This window comes from Sceloporus occidentalis, unplaced genomic scaffold (genome assembly GCF_023333645.1).
Source record: "Sceloporus occidentalis isolate IW3139 unplaced genomic scaffold, rSceOcc1.0.p SCAF_9, whole genome shotgun sequence".
In the NCBI taxonomy this organism is placed as follows: Eukaryota; Metazoa; Chordata; class Lepidosauria; order Squamata; family Phrynosomatidae; genus Sceloporus; species Sceloporus occidentalis.
In genome coordinates, this window is record NW_028316989.1 from 32,128,455 (window position 1) to 32,151,267 (window position 22,813).

The window sequence follows — 22,813 nt, forward strand, 5'->3', positions numbered from 1 at the left end:
TGAAGTTAGATTTGTCACTTGGTGCAGTATACTGGCTGATGAAATCTGGGAGTTGTAGACCAAAAAAAGTAATCTTCCCAAACTCCAACAAAGTGATGGAGCTCTCATGGTCAATGGCTGGGATCATGTTGTTGTCCTGTTGTTGTTGTGGGCCTTCAAGTTGTTTGCAACTTATGGTGACCCTAAGGTGAACCTATCATGGGTTTTTCTTGCCATGTTTCTTCAGAGGGGGATTGCAATTGCCATCCTCTCAGGCGGAGAGAATCTCCCAAATGGTTGGAGATCTTAATCTGATGTATAACAGCTGCATATAGTTCAAGGTTGCAGAAACAGGACTAGGCATGGATTAGCAAGGCACTTTTGCCCATGGATGCAACTTTCACATTCTGCATGGATGAACACACACTTTTGCTGGGCATTGGGTCACACATTTAGGCCGCCATCCTGTTAGAAACATATACAAGTGTAAGTCCACCTTATGGCTGCAGTCATTGCGTAGGTAGGTAGGTAGGTATTCTCTTCCTCCCTCCACAATGACCAAAACCACCCCACCCTGGGATTCATGGCTTTGCTATGATAGCTCCCCATGGCATGGTTTTGCTGTGATGGCCGGTCTGTGGCTGGTGGAGAGTGCAGGGTTTTAGAAAATCATCTGGCCCTTGGCCAGATGCAAATTGGTGACATCATCCACTGAGATCCTGTTGGATCCTGGCAGAAGATGCTATTGGTCTGGACCTGGCTATGAGGCATAATCAGATGCTCCTTTGACATGCCCCACACATGATCCACCAGCCAGAAAATTGCTACTCAGGGGGCCTATCACAGCAAAAAGTCCCAGGAATGGCGAATCCCACCCATGCAATGCTTACTATCCCACAAAATGTGGGAATGCTGCAGCCTTGTCAGTTCAGTGGTGCAACCCTGCCATTCAACACAAGGGCTGCTTGGCCAAATTCATCTGGAACGCCTTTATTTGTAGATTCCACTAAGCAACCCTGATGTAAGAGATGGATCACTCTGTCCTGCTTCATTTGGTGTCTGGCCCTTGGTGACCTCCTGGCATTTTCCAGCTTCCTACAGATCTCAGAAGACCAGGCCCTGCCTGGACAGGGACCATTTAGCAGAAGCGTCCCCCTCCATCCCTTTCCTATCCAGGTGCCTTCCTCCTTTTCTCTCACTAGCTCCATCCTCTCCTTGCTCTAATGCATCCAGCTAATGAAGCATCCCTTGAACTTGCTATCTGGCCACATGGATAATAGACTTCTTTGTAGCAGCCGTGCTCCGTTCTGCGATAAAGACTCCTCTCCTTCTTTTTAAGCCCATACCAGCACATCATGATGCTCCTTCCACATTTTTGCCTCTCTTTAAACAGCTGCAAAGGGGGAGGGAACACCAAGCAAGCATCCCTTGGAACTGGAGTTTCTTCTGGGTCCTACAGACAGTCTTTCCATCCTTGCGGACTCCCTGAATGCCTCCCAAGCTCTCCTCCACTTGGATTTTCCATGCCTGCCCTACTATCCTGACAGCTGAGACCCCTCTTCAGCACCTGCTTTTGGCCCCCTCTAAAATCACCTCCTTTCTGTTTGTTTTTAAAGTAACTGCCATGAGGAATACAAACCACCAGCTCCTTTTCTTGGCTGCGCTTTCCTTTTACATTAACGGTGAGTGATTCTTTTCTTTTCCCATACAGTTTTGAAAGCAGGACAGTGGCTTTGAGAGAGCACTTAGAAATCTCTTAGAAAAGCTGTCTGAAAAGTCTCTCCCTTGTAACCGGGATTGTTCCTTGCAAGTAACAGGAAATATATGTACATAGAAATGTTGTCTATAGGTGTAACTGTTTGATTTCTATGGTGTCAGCCAGGACCGTAGGTTGGTATCTTCATCGGTGCCAAAACAAAATGTCAAATAGATCTCCAGCTGTCGATCTTTAATAGTAGAGGATGCATATCAAGAGGGAATGTTTATGTTGCAAAATGTCTCTTTGGTTCTCACTAATTATAATCACAGGATCAAAACTCAAGAAGTCTTGCTCCTTTGGAGAAGCAAATCAGAGGGACTCATTTTTAAAAAGTGCTTAAAATGAGCACACTAAAAATCCCTTTGCTTGCTTTGCTACATCTGCCTATACAATATTTTGCATAATAAGGGAAAGCCAGTTTGGTACAGAGGTTTGAGTGTTGGACTACAAATCCGGAGACCAGAGTTTGAATCCCCACTTGACCATGGAAACCAAGTCACACTCTCTCAGCCTCAGAGGCTGGCAAAGGCAACCCCCCTCTGAACAAACCTTGCCAAGAAAACCCTGTGATGGGGCTGACTTAGGGTCGCCATACGTCAAAAACTACTTGGAGGCAACAACAACAACAATAATAAAGCATGTTCAGTATCTTAACACTTTAATTTTGTTGTTTTAATAATGCAGTCTACTCTCACTGTTTGTTCCAGAAAACTGATTTAGTTTAAATGCAGTGCCCCCCATCTTTCTAACCATCTTTCTCAAAAGACCAGTTGTCCTTTTTTCATCATTATTATTTGAGTAACCAAGACATACTTTATTTGTGGACTATAGTCACTAAAACTTGAAAATGCTTGATGTTAAAATACAAGCCTCCTATGTGATCCTGTTGACAGGAGTAAGGCCATAGTGAGCTTTTTAAAAAGATGGAGATAAAAACGAATAATTCAACTTTTGATCCAAACAAGCATCTCCTTCCTTTCTTTTACTTTCTGGTTTTTATTTTGTGTGGGACTTACAGGACAGATTTTTAAAAAAATGATCATCCATTAGCACAGACTTGTTCCAGACACTACATTGATATTTAGATTGCTGGAGCCCAGTCGACTCTAGAACTCATTTAGGTGCCATGAATAAATCATTTTCTATAGAGCATCCTGAAAAGTAATAACTATAGTGTTCAAAAATTTAAGAAGCAAGAGGCATCCTAAATTGTAACATTTCTCTCTTTGTTTGACTGACACTCAAGAGATCAAAACTTAGAATGAGACAAGGGCTTTTAGGGGATGCTGATTTGCTCCTAAAAACAATTGCAGTAACCTAAAACCCATATAATCTCATGCCCTCCAGGTGTGGTGACTATAACTCCTGCCAGGCCTTGCTAGCTAGGGATGATGGGAATTGTAGTTAGACTCATCTGGAGGGTAACAAAAGTTAAACAAAAGCTATGAGATGGAGGAGTGTGACATTAACCATCCTTTGAAAAACAAGGGGCAGATGAGTTTCATTTGGTTCTGCGATAGTGCAGAGTTTGTACTTGTTTGGACGACTCCCTTACAAAAAGAAAAGCAATCCTATTTTAAAATAAACATATTATTGGACCCCTCTAGTTGTTAGAAAATTATCTCATTCACAAATCCTCTTTTGAATGTTGTCTATGGGGCAGAAACAAAACAGCTGGAGTCAAAATGCATCACAAGAAAAATATATATCTGTGGGTGTTGTCATACATACACAAACACACACACGCATCTGAATTATTTCCCATGATCTTTTCTGTTTCTCTTTGGCCACATGGGCAAATGGAGACCATCTGGAGATCAATATCAAGGGGAACGTTGCAAGATTCAATACTCAAAAACAACGTTTCATAATGATTTGTATACCGGCGTGATGGCAAAAGAAAAGGCAGAAGCATGTGCAAATCTGGATATTTTGTTTTCAGTATGCGATGCGGTCCAGTAATGCCGTAAAGAAAGGATGGAGTTTAATACTGATTCAGGGCAATGTGAATTTTTGACACTACAGAGGAATCTGCAAACTTTAATTTTTAAAAAACTTGCTGCTGACATCTAGTGGCATAGCCCTCTTTGCCGTAAAATGAGGAAAAAATAAGACTACAAAACTGGATAGTTAGTAAACAGCCCAACTCCAAGGCTGTTTCCACACGTGGAACATAAAATTGATCTCTGCATTTGGAGAGGAAAAGATGCAAACACGAAGAAGGTGAACCGGAGAGGAGTAAAAGAGGAGGAGGAAGGTTAAGCAGCCGTAAGTGGATCTGGAAGAGAAAATATACAGGCTGGACAAGAGCTAAGCAACTAAGGGGTTGTTTGGAGCAACAACCACAAAAACTTGCATGGACAAGGTGAAACATTTGGATTAGAAAAGAGGTAAGAAGAGGGTTAAACATCTGGGGAAGCATTCAGAGAAAAAGAGAGCAGAGAGGGACAGGGTTCTCCTTGAACCTCAGAATTGCATTTGTTGTTGCTGTTGTGTTCCCAGAACTCGTTTTTTACTTATGGAAACCCTAAGGTCATCATAGATTTTTTTTGGCAAGCTTCTTCAGAGGGGGTTTGCCATTGCCATCCTCTGAGGCTGGGAGAATGTGACTTGCCCAAGATCAGCAGTGGGTTTTTTATGCTCAAGTGGGAACTGAACCCTGATCTCCAGACTACTCCACACTGGCTCTTCAGAATTTCATGCCCTCCCAAAGTTCACAGATGAAAACTGGGACAAATGGAGTCAAATGACATCAGAGTGTGCTCAAAATGGCAAAAATTATTGCTGAGGAATAATAACACATAAAGTAAGAGAAGCTGCAGCCGCTTGCTTTTGCTGAACCTACTGGGAAGGGCAAGATTCTGTCCCTGCCTCTGAAATGTTATACCACTGAAATGTTTACAGAGTGAATTTTTTAGGCCTGATGCTTCCCTTTAGAATAGTTAGAGTATTCAACAGAGATCCTTTCCTTTCTCTTCATGAGGACATAAGAAGATGCTTACTGGATCAGGCCTAAAACTTATCTGGTCCAGCATTCTGTAACCAACACGACTGAGATCCAGTGGAAAGCCGATATGTAGGACATGAATACTAAAGCAACCGCCAGCTCATGTCCCCAGCAACTGATGTTTTGCTGGAGGTAACATACAACCATCACACTAGGGAGTTTACCACACAAAGCAGATTAGGAGTTTACCCCATGAATATCCCGGAAAAATCACATAATTACGCGAAACGATTTCACACGACGCCACACAAAACCCGCCATTAGAATAGTCATAAAGAAGCATTAACACACATCTTTTTACTTTCGGGATTTCAGCGACAAAGCATTTCTGACACCACTTTATTTGCCCAGTTGCATGTGGTTATCATTCGCACATTTACTTGCCATTTTGTTTTATTTGTGGGATGCTTTAAATGCACTTTAATCTCTCTTTAATGCTGAAATTAGCCCCTGTGTGATAAACTCCTAGGAGTTGTTGATATATATATATTTATTCTTCAGAAATTTGTCTAAGGGCATACCTACATAGTCAAGAAATCATAAGAATGGGGAAGGCAGCTAAGAAAGAACTAGAAAAGATCCTAAAATGTAAATATATACAACTGAGCATGAAAGTTAGAATTATACAAGCCACTGTATTTCTGTTACCATGTATGGATGCGAGAGCTGGACAGTTAAGAAAGTGGATAGGAAGAAAATAAATTCATTTGAGATGTGATGCTGGAGAAGAGTGTTGGGGATACTGTGGATGGACAAAAAGACAAACAAATGGGTCCTTGAACAGATCAAGCCAGAAATCTCCCTGGAAGCCAAGATGATCAAACTGAGGGTGTTGTACTTTGGACACATCATGAGAAGGAATGACTCATTGGAAAAACAATGCTAGGAAAGGTGGAGGGAAGCAAAAAGAGAGGAAGGTCACATGCCAGATGGATGGACTCTATTAAGCAAGTCATGGGTATGAATTTACAGGACCTAAATGGAACAGTGGAGGCTCGGAGTCTTAGAGATGTCTTATCCACAGGGTCACCATGGGCTGAGATGAATTCAAGGCCAGTTAACCACAACAACATATATACACAGGCCAAATGAACCAGTTACCCTCTGCTTTTACAGTGCCCTGTCTTCTCGACACAAGAACAAAACCCTGATTCAAGTGCGGACTGTCTTCATGACATGAGGCCAGTTGCTCAAACAAACAAACAAACAAGCTTCCTGTATATACTGCTTCATACCGCCTAAGCAGTGTGTAAGCGGTTTACAACTGTAAGCTAATTTGCCCCCAACAATCTGGGTACTCATTTTAGCCACCTCCTCAGAAGGATACAAGCCTGAGTCGAGCTTGAGCCCTTTTGCTGGTCTTGAACTCACAACCTTATGGTTTTGAGTGAGTGGCTGCAGTACAGGCATTTAAGCACTGCGTCACCAGGGCTCACCCAATCTGGCTCATCTTTCTCTTAAACAGGATTTAAAAGACTTACGTTTTGCTTTGGATTTTCCAGGAAAATCCAGCATACTCTAGAAAGATGCTGGGTGGCTGTTTACAAAGGTGTCCCACCATGCCACTTGGTGCCATTGCCACTAGTCGCTCCTCTGAAGTCACAACGAGATGCCCAGCCATGCAGTTGATGTTGAGCACCTTGTTTTCAGCCTCAGAGGGAACGAGGCGCACCAGTGATGCCAGTGCTGGGAGGCAAAACAGGACACATGTGTATATAGCTATCTAGCATTGCTCCAGGGTGCAGAGGTAACAGGGGGGATTCAGGGTAGCTTCAGAACCAGAATACTCCTGGAGCAGCTCCTTGATTTTCCAGCCAGGGTTTAGTTTGTTGTTGTGTGCCTTCAAGTCGTTTCTGACTTATGGTGACCCTAAGTTGGCCCTATCATGGATTTTTCTTAGCAAGCTTTGTTCAGAGGAAGTTTGCCATTGAGGCTGAGGGAGTGTGACTTGCTCCAGGTCACCCAGTGGGTTTCCATGGCCAAGCTGAGAATCGAACCCTGGTCTCCAGGATCATAGTCCAAAACTCAAACCTCTGCCCAGTATAGACCCACCCTAATTCCTTTCTCTTTTAAAGGCACTCAGGCAGGCACCCATTACAACATCTTGTGTGTGCAAGTGCCTTCAAGTCACCTGTTGATTTATGGTTACCCCAAGAATTCTATAGGGTTTTCTTAGGCAAGGAATATTCAGAGGTAGTTTTGCCAGTTCCTCTCTCTGAAATGTAACCTACAGCACATGAGATGCATGGTTGATCTCCCAAGTGAATTCCCTACGTTGAATATACAATATATAAAATTATACTTATTTCTATTGGCGACAACTTCTTACAAACACATGTTTTTATTCATGTATGCATTATTTCTATGCTACTTTTCCACATCAGTTTTCAGGTTGATTTATAGATTATTTTAATGTTAGAAGCATCAGTTAAAAGCGTTTAAAAGAAAATCAAACCCTTGCTGTCATCAACATAAACTACATCCAGAGCATCCCCACAATCAACTAAACAAGTTACCTCTTTGTGAAGTCGAAGGCTTTCATGGCCGGCATCCATAGTTTTTTGTGGGTTTTTCGGGCTACGTGGCCATGTTTTAGAAGAGTTTATTCCTGACGTTTCGCCAGCATCTGTGGCTGGCATCTTCAGAGAATGCTAACCTGGAAGAAAGTGGGTACAGTCAGTCCTTCTTATACACGGATTTTTTATACACGGATTCAAGCATCTACGGTTTGAAAATGTTCCAAAAAAATATAAATTTAAAATATCAAACCTTGATTTTCCATTTTTTAATAAGGGACACCATTTTGCTATGTCATTATACTTAATGGGACTTGAGCATCCACGGACTTTGTTATATACAGGGATCATGGAACCAAACCCCAGCGTATAACAAGGGTCCACTATGCGATTCCCATGTTAATGTGTGCATTGTTCTGTTGCTGATGGCCTCCTCAGGGTAGGAGAATCCTACCAGCAAATGCTTCACTCAGCCAAGGACCAGAGACACCCTCTCTCACCCGCAGGAGTTTACCGCATACCATGCAGCTGCTGACAAGTCTACATAGGGATCACCAAACGCAGTGTGCAAACATGAATCAAGGAACACGAGAGACACTGCAGACTGGGCCAGCCAGAAAAATCAGCAGTAGCAGAACACATTGCAAACCATCCTGGGCACAAAATGCTGTTTGAAAACACTGAAATTCTGGACCATGCCAACAACTATCAGGTCCAAATGCACAGGGAAGCCATTGAAATCCACAAACACTTGGACAATTTCAACAGGAAAGAAGAAACCTTGGAAGGAAATAAAGTTTGGCTACCAGTCCTGAAGGACACCAAAACCAGGACTCAGCAAACGCAAATGAGAAACCACTCAGGGTCAGAGGCTTTCCCAGCAAACAATGATCACCAATTAGCAAACACTAATCCTCTTTTGCATATCCTCCTACCCTTAGGAGGCCATCAACAACAGAACAATACACAGATTAACATGGGAATCGCTCCTCTGTCATGCAGCGTCACACAGTATATATATATATACCTACTCTCTTCCAGGTCTGCATTCTCTGAAGATGCAAGTCACAGATGCTGGCGAAACATCAGGAATAAACTCTTGTAGAACATGGCCATGTAGCCCGAAAAACCCACAAAAAACTAAGTTACCTCTTTGTTGTTTGTACTTAAACAAACAAATTAGTCTGCCATTCATTAGCAATACAACTGACAAAAGAACTTGAGTCCCTGTCTCTTAATACTGTATATATACAACTGTTGCTCTGCTAGTAAGAATTGTGTTGTGTATGTACATCCCCAAAACACATGCACATCTTGGAAATTAAAATAGCAATAAAAGGTCCATCCTTCCATTTTGTGAACCTGGTTCTTTCTGCATTACAGATAGTGACACGGCTGACGCTGAAGAAAGGTTGATGAACCACCTCCTCAACAGTTCACGCTACAACAATTTAATTCGCCCAGCCTTCAACTCCTCACAGTTGGTAGTTATTGAACTGCAGGTAGTCCTGGCCCAACTTATCAATGTGGTAAGTCTGAATCATTTTAACTCTTCCTTCCCAACTGAATGGAGGGCCAGGGTGAGCAACTGTGCAAGATCTGAGGGCCCAGTTCTAGTTCATCTTTACTATGGTCATAGGACAGCACAGGTTAAAAAAAGGGAGGGATGCAGAGTAAAAAAGGTAAAAGCAAAGGTTAAAATAGTATTTAAAATATCCTTTTAAAATCCAGTGGAGTAGGGCAAGATTGGTACTAGCCTACTGCAGAGGTCATTGCCTAACAGATTTTAACTGCAGCTGCAACCTCATATATTATATCAGGGTTGGTGTCTGAAAGCAACAAAGAAGTATAAAATTGACTGGTGTGTCCCTGATGTTTATAGAATAGAGGTGAAATAAAGCTGAGACGGATGTCCCTGTAGTATGAGCATTGGAGTAATGCATGCTCTGTTGTCTCTCTTTGGCCAGAGTCACAGGGGCATAATGTGTCTGAGAAGAAGGAGATCCACTTTTCCTGCCACAAATTGTCCGAAAAACCCTCTCAAATCTAGAAGTACAGTGGGCCCTCAGTATCCGCTGGGGATTGATTCCAACACGCCTTCTATGGGTACCAAAATCCATGGATACACAAGTCCCATTATATACAATGGGATAATAAAATGGTGCCCCTTATATACAATGGCAATAATCCAAGTTTGCTTTTTGGAATTTATATATATATTGGAATATTTTCTAGCCACGGATAGTGGAATCCATATCCATGGACATGGAGGGCCAGCTGTAGATGGAAGTCTACCTCTGTTTGGGTTTTCTTGGGGGTTAAGCATTGCAATGGCCCTACAGTTTTTTGAAGTGGTGGATTGCCATACATGGTTTTGGAAAGATCAGGAAGAGGGAAGTCTGGAAAAATGGAAGATTCAACCATTGCAAAAACATCCTTGGGCCAGTATGAGATCTAGAACAGGGCAATGATTTGGGTGTTGGACTGAAACTCTGGGAGACCAGGGTTTGAATCCCCATCCAGCCATGGAAACCCACTGGGTGGCCTTGGGTCAAACCTCCTCTGAATAAGTCTTACCCCAGAAAGCACCACTTTAACTGTCATGGCTCAGTGCTAGGAACTGTAGTTTTGTGAAATATTTACTATTCTCTGTCAGAGAGCTCTGGTGCCACAACAAACTACAGATCCCAGAATTCTATAGCACTGAGCCATGGCAGATAAAGTGGTGTCAAACTGGATTATTTCTGCAGTGCAGATACAGCCTTAATTTACTTCAAGGCACATAACAAGAAGCTTAAATCCCAATCCTAATGAGATGAGACTCATTGAATCAGCTGCTGAATGATAAATCAACTCTCCTGTGAATCCCATGGATTTAATTGGTCTATTTTGGTAGAGGACTAGCAATTAGATTTAGGCCTAGGAACATGAATTAATTGTTGTTGTTGTGTGTTGTCAAGTTGTTTCCAACATGGCAACCCTAAGATGAACCAATCATGGCATTTTCTTGGCAAGATTTGTTCAGAAAAGGTTTGCCATTGCCTTCCTCTGAGGTTCAGAAAGTGTGACTTGCCCAAAGTCACCCAGTGGGTTTCCATGACCAAGCAGGGAATCAAACCATGGTCTCCAACATCCTATTCTGACATTCAACCACCATGCTGGTCCCTGCTATTTATGATTATGCTATTGATCATAGTATAAGCATATTAAAGCTGGTGCATCTGGTAGAGTGGAGTCAATACTCCAAACAGGCATTTGCCATAGTAAATCAGAGGTTGGGAGGACAGTAAAGACATAGGCAAGAGCTTGGAAACATTAGCCCTTAGCATGGGCACAGTGACATTAAGTCATTAAAGAAAATCAATTTCTCTTAACATTAAGAGGTTAAGAGAAAATCATAAATGGAGTTGTTACATTAATCATTCATAAACTGCTAATAATTAAGTTTTAAAAACGACTTAAAATTACTAACAGTAGCCAAAATCATCCATTGCACCCCTCTGTCTCAATAGAAGAATTAAAGAACATCAGTTGTCAAGTTATCATTTTAAAAATCATTAGCGTTTAATTACTTTTAGGATGGTTGTCAAAATATCAGCCAATTATAAGCAACAAATTAATATCTAATGAGTTATTCTGAGCTATGGAACAATCTGTTCCCACTGCCCTGGTCCACAACCAATGAAGAGAACTGTATAGACTAGGTTTTGGGTGCATGATCTGCACTGTAGAAATGATGCAGTTTGACACCAGTTGAAGTGCCGCAGCTCCAGCCTATGGAATCCTGGGATTTGCAGTTTGACAAGCTCTTTAGCTTTCTCTACCAAAGAGTGCTGGTGCTTCACAAATTGTAGGATCCTGTAGAATGGAGCCATGGCAATTAAAGTGATGTCAAACTGCATTATTTCTACAATGTAGATGCACCCTTTATTGCAAAGGTCATGGGAATTAGAGGGCTGACCCAAATGATCCACCAAAGGAGAGAAGAGTCTTTAAGGAAGGGATTTATGGAGACAAGGGGCCATGTGGAAGGCTAGGAGAGAGGCAAATAATTTAAAAGGTTTTCTCTGTGCAACCTAGGAAACACAGAGCAACTGGTCAGACTGTGGGCTTCTCCAAATGGGGCACTTAGGAAAGGCCAGTAATTTCATTTTGCAGTAATGATTACATTCTGAGATAAGCAAAGCCAAGCAGGATGAGATCAGTGACTGGGAACTTGAATGTCATTAGAACGATTTATAAGGAACAAAACAGAGACTGTAACCTGTTTAGTTCATTCTTACTTGGAATCAGATACTTGATTGGAGCCTCTTCTCTCTAAGAACCTTATCACACTAGATGCTCAGAAACGGGATTTTAAAAGTAGAAGAAACACGCAAATGCGGGATGTTTTTAAGACGCGTTTGCACCAAACAACAATAATGCAAAAATAAAGTGCATGGAAAGTCGGCAAAAGCAACACCTTTTTACTTTCGGGAAGTTCCCAAAAGTGAAAAGGTGTCGTTTTTATCGACTTTCAGTTTGCTTTATTTTTGCGTTACTGTTTTTCGGAAGAAGCGTTGTCTGAAAAACCTCCCTCATTTGCAGTTTTTTTCTACTTTTAAATCCTGTTTCTGAGTGGAATTTGTCTGGTGTGATAAGGTCCTAAATCAACTGTTGATTCCCCAATTTTTGCACTAGATCAGTGATTCCCAGACTTTGGTCCTCCAGCTGTTTTGGACTTCAGCTCCCAGAAGCCTCAGCCGTCTTGGCCAACGATCTGGCATTCTGGGAGCTGCAGTCCAAAACATCTGGAAGATCATAGTTTGGGAAACACGGCACTAGAGGTTCACTGAGCACCATCCCACAATCGGTCGGTTACCTTTCTGGCTTTTTCATCTATAGCGGTGATGGCGGCGTGTGCCTTCAAGTCGTTTCCGACTTACGGAGACCCTAAAGCAAACCCGCCATGGGGTTTTCTTGGCAAGATTTGTTCAGAGGAAGTTTGCCATTGCCTTCCCTTGAAGCTGAGAGCATATGACTTACACGTGGGCACTCATCTTGCTCTTCCCAGTAGGCTCAGCTAAAAACAAACTGCTGCAGCCTCTTTCGGCATCTGTGTCCTTCCTCATTAATAAATTTTGCCATGTTGGCCATGCAGAATTTTTTAGGCCATCCGTAAAATGTTTTCATCTGTAAAATGTTGGAAAGTGTGTTTTCCCGCCTACATTTTTGGACATCCAACAGTCTGTCCAGCAGCCTATGGTCAGTTGCAGGAGCAGAAAAATGGACCGTGCCCTGCTAAAGGTGCCAACCTGGTTGTCTGTTGATATTTCCCTTCCCATTAGGGATTGTGTTATTATTTTACTATGTTTTATTGTAACCCGGCCCGATCCTCCAGGGAGAGGTGGGCTATACATTATTATTATTATTATTATTATTATTATTATTATTTGAACCCATTAGAGCCAAATCCATTTTTCTTTCTCTCCTCCCTCCATGGCTTTTCTCTCTCTTTCTGCAATGGTGAAAAAGCAACATGCCTCTTGCCCCCCTGATGAGAAACTGCCTCTGCTGATCCCTTTTAGGTTGTGACTCCTCCATTAATTTTCTCTACATTTCCAAAGGCCTTGCTTACATTTAAAAGCTTTTCCCCTACTGTCTAGCAAAATAGCCGGGAGCCAGGGTCATCTTGTGAGCTCAAGAAGACACTCTAATCTAATTATTGTGGAGTTTTAATGGTCTTATAGTTTCTCCCCAAGCTTTGATTTAAGCCGGGCATCTTCTTCGAAATGCATAGAGGAGTGCCTTTGTGTTTATTTTGCAATAATCTGAATAAATCCACATAGGAGAGTGCTTGATTCTTGAAGGGTTATCCACCTCCTAGAGCAATTGTAGAGAGATCAAATGAGTGCATTCTGTAAGTCATCTCTTTCTTTAGGAATGATTACTAGATCGCTATACAACATACTAGTTTCATATTACATTTGGCTTCTCATTGGATTTTAAAGGGAACAATAAAAGAATGACCAATGATGCGACAACTTGGTGGCTTCCATGTTAGTGAGGCAGTGAGTCCACTCTGGGCTTTAGACTCAAGATTTTTTGGGGATCAGCTCTGATCTTTGCTGCATGCCCTTCAATACATCACCAAGGAAAACTGGGACACATGTGGCCTGTCAATACTGAAATGTGGCCAAGATGGGAAAAGTTATTAATGAGGAGGAACGGACAAGCTACGAAAGGCTGCAGCAGTTTGCTTTTGCCTTAAGCCTACTGGGAAGGACAAGATCCCCTCCCCATCTTCTCCTCTCCGGCTGGCCAGTGGATTCTACGATTTTGTAATCCAAAGAGATATTTTTTCAAGTTCTGTCAATGCTAAAATAAATCAGTTAGTCTTCTCAAGTCAAGGTGACTTGTAAATTCACAGGACGAATCCTGTGCGGAAACTGAAACACATTTGTGGGTTGTTTTGTTAGACGACATTGGTGTGAAAGAGAAATAACGTGAAAATAACCCAAACGCAAAGTCATCAAAACCAGCTCCTTTTTACTTTTGCCAAATTCCAAAAGTACACCCGAATTTTAAAATCGCATTTCTCCATGAGATTTTAACAATTCGCCTTCCTGTGTGATTAAGTCCTTGTTGAAGACATGAAGGTCCTGTGGGTAGGAGGTGACAATTGTGGTTTTTGCATGCAGTGAAAAAATTGCGACCTACTGCATAGATTTTCTGTTTCTTTCCCTTCTCCCTCTAGAATGAACGTGAACAGATCATGACCACCAATGTCTGGCTCAATCAGGTAACTCTCCCATGAGCATAGACTTTCTATATCTTTGCATTTGTATTCTTAGGCCCAGAATGTAGCTCAGGGTTCCATATGGAGTCATGCGTTGATTATACTATGAAAGCCTTGTGTTTCCAATTGCAAGGTTGCAGAACTGCCCTCCACTCATTATGCACCGAAACGCACAACTGAATGTGAAACTAAATGCACAACCAAACATGCTTCTGCAGACAAAATGGCACTGTATGCACAACCATGCTTCCTTGCACATACCGTTCAATGTGGCTTGTTTTGCATTGGTCAAAAATGTCCTGCAAAAATGTTTTCCATAGGGAAACTTACTGATGCATTAAGACATTGCAGAATTCTGGCCATAGATTGGATTTGAGCGTATACAGTATTGCTATGGTGTTCAAATTGGCACAGCTTTTAAACTTTCAAACTGTACCCATTGCTCTGGGAGTAAGCACCAATGAACTCAATAAAACTGACTTTTGAGTCACTATGGCTGCAGTCCAACAACCCCTCAGCTGCGTGTAAATAGTCACACAGAGAGATGTGCTACATGGGTTGTAGGCAATCCACTTGCAGAACAGCACAACACACAATAGATTATGCACAACCACAATGCAAAGTATAGGATGCATAATGACCATGCACAATGGTAACATAACCATAATGCATACCCACAATACAAAGTATAGGATGCACAACCACAGGGCAAAGTATTGGATGCACTATCACCATGCACGATGCATAACCATAATATAAAGTATAGCATGCATAACCACAGTGCAATGTATAGGATGCACAGCTGCAATGCAGAATATAGGATGAACAAACACTACACATAATGCACAATGCACAACTTGCAAAGAGGCGTGCTAATGTATAGGATGCACAACTGCAATGCAGGATATAGGATGCACAAACGCTACACATAAGGCACAACTTGCAAAGAGGCATGCTGTCTGTATAACTCCATTCCATCTGCTATCAGTAGAATACATCTAATAATGACTTTTTGGATTTGCATGCACAGCATGACTTACACATGCATATATCCCTAAAAGACTTGTGTATTGTAAAGAGTGTGTAATTGCAAAGAGTGTGTAACTGCAATATAAACAATCATTATGAATCACACAATCACAAATTTACAGGTTGTGTGTTGAATGGATTGTTCTTTGTTGCATTTTGGAGTATATTCTCCCCATTACAGGCCATACCTCAAATAACAAAGGCTCTGACAAAGAAGCTCCTTTTTACAGAGTCTTTTTATCCCTGCCCATTCCCTTTTTCTTCCTTGTCCTCTGTCTAGCTGGAAATGTTTTTAGCACACACACTCTCAGCCCCAGAAAACCCTGTGATAGGTTCACCTTAGAGTCGACATAAGTTGGAAACAACTTGAAGGCACACAACAATAAATATATAGATCACCACTCCCTCTGCAATTTTTGAGAGAGCTTCAGCTATTTCTAATTTGCATCTATATGGCACAACCAAATAAACGTGCAAGCTTGCTGTGAAAGGAAAAAAGAATTTAAGACCATGACTGTGTACCTCTTTTAGGAATGGACAGATTACCGTTTAGCTTGGGAACCTTCGGAATACGACGGCATCAATAAGCTAAGAATACCAGCTAAAAAGGTCTGGCTGCCAGATATCGTGCTGTACAACAAGTAAGTCTTGATGCCTTTTCATTTTGTCCAATTGTGCTGTGAGAATGGAAGATCTGTCTTAGGAACAACCTGGGCATTCACATCCTTAGCCATTATCTGCCTGATTTTTTCCCTTCTTGATAAAAAAAGAAACCAGTCAAGGTAACAGTAGTTTCTTACCTCTTGTATATCAAGGAAGAAATGCAGTTGCTTTTCTGACCAAGAAGTGCAATTGGGATTGCGGTGCTTTCCACGTCGTGTGCGTATAGGTTTTTTCCTGCATTGTGAAAAGCTGAAATGTGTTTCCTAAGGCCCATGCTGCACCCACATTGCAGAATTAATGCAGTATGACACTGCTTTAACTGCCATGGCTCAATGCTATGGAATTCTGGGGTTAGTAGTTTTGTGAGAGATTTAGCTTTCTCTATCAGAGAGCTCTGGTGCCACAACAAACTACGCATTCTCAAATTCCATAGCATGGAGCCATGACAGTTAAAGCAGTGTCAAACTGCATTAATTCTGCAGTTTAGCAGCTGCCTCGGACACTGGTGATAAGACATGGTAAGATAATGCTGGTATTTTTTTTCCTGTTCATCTTTGACCCTACTTGTCACTGACATGGATGCAAAAACGTCTTTGAAGCAACCCCCCCTCCATGCACCCAAATGCTCTTGGGGAGCATTTTTGCCATGTTTTCAGGGCCCACTGGGCCATTTTAGACACAGCAGATTCCTTTTTAAAGTAGCTTTCACTTTCACTCACTTCCTGTTCACCTTCTGTTTTTAGGAAAGACTTCTTCTGTGCTGTTGTGCAATGTGCCACAATGCAGAACAATGCAAAGTGCAGTGAACAATATCGCTTTATGTGGAATTGTGCTTCTGCCGCTGTTAGTAGATTATGCCCATTGCACTATGACAATTATTATTATTATTATTATTATTATTATTAACCTTTATTTATAAAGCGCTGTAAATATTGCACAGCACTGTACATACAATCTTTTAGTCAGAGACGGTTCCCTGCCCTCAGGCTTACAATCTAAGAAGACATGACACAAAAGGAGGAATGGTGGTGGGGAATAGGATCAGGTCCAGCAGATCTTCTCCACCTCTGAGGCCTGGACCAAGGCAGATGGACTGGAGGAAGGGCTTGGCTTCTTAATGGATGGTTAAAAGGAGGCTTCCTGGGTCAGAGAGGGGCTCGCCTCTGGGAACGCTTCTCTAAACAATTATTTGTTCCTAGTGCATAGTATGTCTTAGTCATGCTTATTGTACTTTGTATTTTAACATGCTGTAACCTGCCTTGAGCCTTGAGTAGACTTGGGAAATAAATAAAAATGACGATGATAATGATACTAACAGGATGCTAGCCATAATGAGAAAGGATCAGTTTTATACCATGCTGCAAATACAGTCTGATTGATGGTGTGGCTTGAAACTCACCAAAGGTTCCACCTTTCCCATAATGCTTCTTTCTGTTTCTACAGTGCCGATGGCACATACGAAGTCTCCGTCTACACAAATGTGATTGTGAAGAATAATGGGAGCATATTCTGGCTCCCTCCGGCCATCTACAAGAGTGCCTGTAAGATTGAAGTGAAACACTTCCCTTTTGACCAACAAAACTGCACACTGAAGTTCCGTTCCTGGACTTATGACCACACCGAGATCGACATGATCCTGAAAACTGGCTCAGCCAGCATGGATGACTTTACCCCCAGTGGCGAATGGGACATTGTGGCTCTCCCGGGGCGGCGGACTGAGAATCCCTTAGACCCCAACTATGTGGATGTAACGTATGACTTTATTATCAAGAGAAAACCCCTTTTTTACACCATCAACCTCATCATCCCCTGTGTGCTCATCACATCCTTGGCTATCCTGGTCTTCTACTTGCCATCAGATTGTGGAGAAAAGATGACCCTCTGTATTTCGGTCCTGCTTGCTTTGACTGTGTTCTTGCTCCTGATTTCTAAAATTGTGCCCCCAACGTCTCTTGATGTGCCATTGATAGGAAAGTACCTGATGTTTACCATGGTCCTGGTAACATTCTCCATCGTGACCAGCGTCTGTGTGCTGAACGTACATCACAGGTCTCCCAGCACCCATGCCATGCCACCTTGGGTGAAGGTGGTCTTCCTGGAGAGACTGCCACACTATCTGTTCATGAGGCGCCCGGAGAACCACTCCGCCAGGCAAAGACTGCGCAACCTGAAGAGGAACAAAGCAGAGGCCTTGGGTGGTGGGGACTCATCCACCATGTACAAAGGTTCCACCTACTTTGTGAACACGGCCTCGGCTAAAAAGTATGACCTCAAACTGGCAGACCATCCAGAGCACTTTGGTAGCCATCAAGATGTGAGGCTACGATCTTCGGCAAAATTTTCTCCCGAAGTCCAAGAAGCTATTGATGGAGTCACTTTCATAGCAGACCACATGAAGAGCGAGGACAAGAATGAAAGTGTAGGTAGCTTAAAACATTTTGGTCTATATCCGGTTGGTTAGCCCCTACTAAGGTGGACCCACTGACTCTATTGTTGAATGCTGAGTCAACATATTGGTAAATCCCACTGATTCTATGGGTCTACGCTAGTTGGGACTAGTAACAAGATCAGACATATCTGTCTATTGAAATATAATGCTATGGTGGGTATGTGTCTTCAAGTTGCCTTTCAATTTATGGTGACCCCATTAGGTTCATAGGGTTTTCTTAGACAAGAATACTCAGAGGCGGTTTTGCCAGTCCCTTCCTCTGAAATATAGTCTAATAGCACCTGGTACACATTGGTAATCTCCCATTCAAGTACTAACCAGGACTGACCCTGCTTAGTTTCCAAGATTAGTGCCTTCAGAGTATGTATGGGCCTACAGATACATTCTAACCTGCCCTTTACTGTATTAGCCGATCTCAAACTGGTTATAATCAGTGGCCTAAATCCAATTACTAGTCTGCAACTAGACTTGATTCAGTGGAAATTGCGTCATTGTGGACTAGGAGCTTGTAACTAAAAATTGATACATAGGAGGCAATAGAGTAGGATTGAGAACTGCAGAGCTCCCCAGATGTTATTGGGCTGCAGTTCTCAATGTTCCTTGTCATTGGCCATGCTACTTCAGGCTGCTGGGAGTTGCAGTCCAATAACAACTGGAGGGATGCATGATTCCCAGTGGTGCAATAGAGGGCTGGAAGGAGGCGATGAGGGAAGCAGTAATCAGAGGAAGACTATGATTAATCATAATCATATGGTTACTATACATTAATATTAGCTTGATACTACAGTACTTTAGTCATCATGGCACCATCCTACTAAATCTTCGAATGTATAGTTTGCTGGTGAGATATGCAGTCTTAAATCCAGTTCTTAGTCCTAACTAGGGCATACCTATTCACTCAATCGGAGCTTGGAAAATCCACGCTTACATAAGCTGAGTTTGTTTAAAGGGTGTCCTCTGTTTTGAGTAGTCATCAGATTTAAGGTAATAAAATTCTGTTCAAAGAATCTAAAACAATCCAGACCACCAAACCACTGAGATACTTCTCCAGCCATCAGCCATAGTGAGCCAGCCGTTGTTTTCTCCCCATTGTGCCAGGCATGATCGGGTACCATATGTGTGCCCCGCGGATACAACTGTTTCTGTCTTTTCTGGAAACTCACCAAGGACTGGCAGCCAATGTCTTGTGGACTGGCACCACTCCACAGACCGTCAGTTTGAGCAGTGCTGCTGTAGAACATTTTATCAGCTGAAACAAAAAGCTCTGCTCCTAGAAATGGAGAAATGGACAACCAAGCCATAGATCGCAGGTCCCCAAATGCTAAGCCCTGAAGCTCGAGTGAGTAGCCAGGTTTTAACTTGGCAGACAAATAAGCAAAATGTTGGCACCAGCTGTGACTCCAAGGAGAGGACATTCCACAACCGGTGTGCGACATTTTCATAGAGTCATCGAATCTTAAAGTTGGAAAATTCTGTTCAAAGAATTGGCAAAGGCCATCTAATCCAACCAACACAACAGAGGCTTACACATTAACTAGTCAAAAATTGAAGAAGCCCCCGCCCAATGGGTATACTGTATCTCAGTAAGTACGAATGCTAATGAATGAAGGAATGCTACAAAAATTCTTAACCAATATACATATAATTTAACTATTCTAAACAAACATGAAATGATGATGTAATGGATATTGGAGAATAACAAATGAGTTCAACCAAAAAACACCTTGCAAGAATAGAAGGTGCTGAGATGACAAATTCTTCTGTTTACACTGGTGACTTCATGACAGTCAATACATGGTAAATACCTCAGTAATTTTAATTTAATAAGAAGCCTGACAATGATGGCAGTGTCACAGAAAACAAAGATAAGTCTCCTTGCGTAGCAGTATATAACTGGTAGAAGCAGCACTGGTAGCATTGATGCAAGTAGCATTGACAATAACACTGGTAGCAGGCGGCTGCCTCCGGAGTTTTGAGGCCATTTCGTCTTCTTCAGTAGTATTATAATATTTCAATTCCAGATTACAATTCAGGAAGACATAGTTCCAATTAGCTATTCCATGCTTCTAAATATGTAAGAATAAAACACACTAACATAAAAATATGCAACGATCACTGAAAAAACAACCAATATATCATTCCTTACACATATAAACTGCTTACCCATCTTTTAGACCATATTCAGCTTGCATGTAACAAAATCCATGAGTACAAACTGGTTGTAACTAGCGGTGCTAATATACGCTTACTTGTAAATACTCTGTAGGTGGCTTATTCATGGGGAACATTTCTTAAAGGAACAGGAAGATATTGTAACAAAACTAAGGGCCTATACAGATTGGGAGAAAGGGGCGGACAGAGGCTGCCCCTTTCTCTTCTGGATCGTGGCCGCGCCAAGTAAACAGCACAGCAACGATGCGCTGGGAAAAAGGAGCCGCAAAATGCGGCTCCTTCTTTCGCCGCTGCCGAGGAGCCATAAGCGCCCTGGAGCGGTGCTGTGACATCCTTTGTGTGCCAAGCCGTTTGGACATGGCACACAAGTCACGTCATCATCACGCATGCTGTGTAAATGGCGGCATGCTGAGATGGCGCCTGCAGCATGTTGTACAGCTCAGGAGCGTGCAAACGCTCCATTCTCGCAAGCCCTACTTTCAGCCCCAGGCTGGCGCAAAGCACCGGTCTGTACCAGGCCTAAATCTCTCAACATGTGAAGCCTAAGAACTCTATGGTTCTACGATTCTATGTACCCACTGCTTCATGTCCTAGTCTCTGGTGCAGCAGAAAACAAGCTCCTTCCACTTTCTACATGATATCCCTTTCTGATATTTAAAGATGCCTCCTAAAGCCAATGGCAAACCTCCTCTGAAGAAATCTTGCCAATCTGGCTGCAATGATGATAAGAGCTAGGCATCAAAACCATTGGATTTATTAGCAAAAGAATTGTATTGGGCTGGTTTGTCAGAACAATGTCTTAAATTTGTTACCTTTCTATATTTCTGGCAACTTTTTTGTCTGATCATTTCTATTTTGCAATGGGCGTCAAATTTTGAGCTGCTCAAGGAATTACAGTTGCCCCTCCATTTTCATTTCCACAGTTGATTCTGCAATTGATTCTACAATTGATTCATCATTAAATATAATTTAATTGGTTTGTTCTTCCAGGTTGTCGAAGATTGGAAATACGTTGCCATGGTCATGGACCGGATGTTTCTCTGGATATTTGTCTTGGTTTGCGTGGTGGGGACTGTCGGCTTATTCCTGCAACCGCTTTTCCAAAACCATTCGCTCGCCATGACCCCTTGAGCTGTTCGGAAGCAAAAACGAGGACTTTTTACTCACCAAATGGGCTGGGATTCCACCTTGAAGTTTGCAAGCATCTTTTCAAAGTCCAAAGAAGAAAAAGACACAGAGGAAGATCAGCGGATATTAGTCGATTTAATTTACTTCTGTAAAATGGGCTTGCAGCCTCACCTATTTTGGAGGCTTGCGAAGACTGAGTGACTTGGTGATGGAAAAAAAGCCAAAAAAAATAATCACAGAGTAACTAACTATACATTTGTTATTTGTCTATTTAATGGTCACCGAACGCCTCTCTTCGAACAGATTCTGGGTTTATGTGGCTTCCAAAACACGGTTAGGTTAGGGCTTTGGAAAACCTCCACGACTCAAGGGGCAATTATTGTGAGAATACCTTTCTATGCACTTTTTGTGTTGGAATTTAATGAACAACTCAGCTGTTGCATTTATTTTGTCTTTGGGGCAAATGAGACATTTTTTTGATATGATCTGTATATGAAGTTCTGTAAAATATATCTGAGAGCCACCATGGTCTGTTGGTTTGAGTGTTGGACAAGGACACTGGGAGACCAGGGTTCAAATCCTCGCTTGGCCACAGAAACCTCTGGTTCTCTCAGCCTCAGAGGAAAGCAAAGGCAATTCCTTTCTGAACAAATCGTGCCATAAAAGCCCAGTGACAGAGTTGCCATAGGGTTGCCATAGGTTATAAATTACTTGAAGGCACACAATAACAACACAGCAAAATGTCTCACCGTCAGACTCGAGCCAAACTAAAGGTGGGTTGTACTACACACACAATTACCGTTTTCCTTTGAGTTTTTAAACTATTTTAAGGAGAGAAGAACAGCAATGATCAGACAAAATGCACATGGAAGAGATTAAAGATGCTCAACTAATGCACCCTATTAAATGGGTGGGAATCAATGGCCCTTTGTTGTTGGACTGCATGTCCCACCATCCCTTTCCATTTACTATGTTGGCTAGGGGTGCTGGAAGCTGGAGTCCAAGAACAGCTGGAAGTCTGCATGATTCCTACACATACCATGACATCTGAAAGAACTTATGCACTTATATTTTCTTAATAGAAGGAAGTTATTTTTGAGAACCATTGTTTTCATGTAAGCAACAATATCCAAGTTCCCTAACAGAATTGCACATGCATGACCTGTCTGTGCAGGACTGGTGCAAAGCCTGGAAGAGCTTGGATTCTAGGAGTTTGTAGTCTCACAAAAGTAACTTTTCCAAACTCTGGATTCAGGACCCACCTATGGAGAGTTTACCAGAGTAGTTTACCATTAGTTTACAAGATACAACATCTGTATCTTGCCCCCCAGAT

The 22,813-nt window shown here is 42.2% G+C and overlaps 1 protein-coding gene across 1 annotated transcript; it reads left to right on the forward strand.

Annotated features, from left to right (window-relative positions):
- The first annotated feature begins 1,468 nt into the window (after nucleotides 1–1,468).
- Nucleotides 1,469–21,729, forward strand: LOC149307183 (neuronal acetylcholine receptor subunit beta-4-like). The gene is made up of 6 exons (XM_089538557.1): nucleotides 1,469–1,661; nucleotides 8,645–8,790; nucleotides 13,998–14,042; nucleotides 15,600–15,709; nucleotides 17,175–18,150; nucleotides 21,343–21,729. Exons 1-6 carry the CDS (start codon nucleotides 1,469–1,471, stop codon nucleotides 21,481–21,483), a joined length of 1,611 nt encoding a protein of 536 aa, XP_089394683.1. The 3' UTR covers nucleotides 21,484–21,729.
- The last annotated feature ends 1,084 nt before the right edge of the window (nucleotides 21,730–22,813 follow it).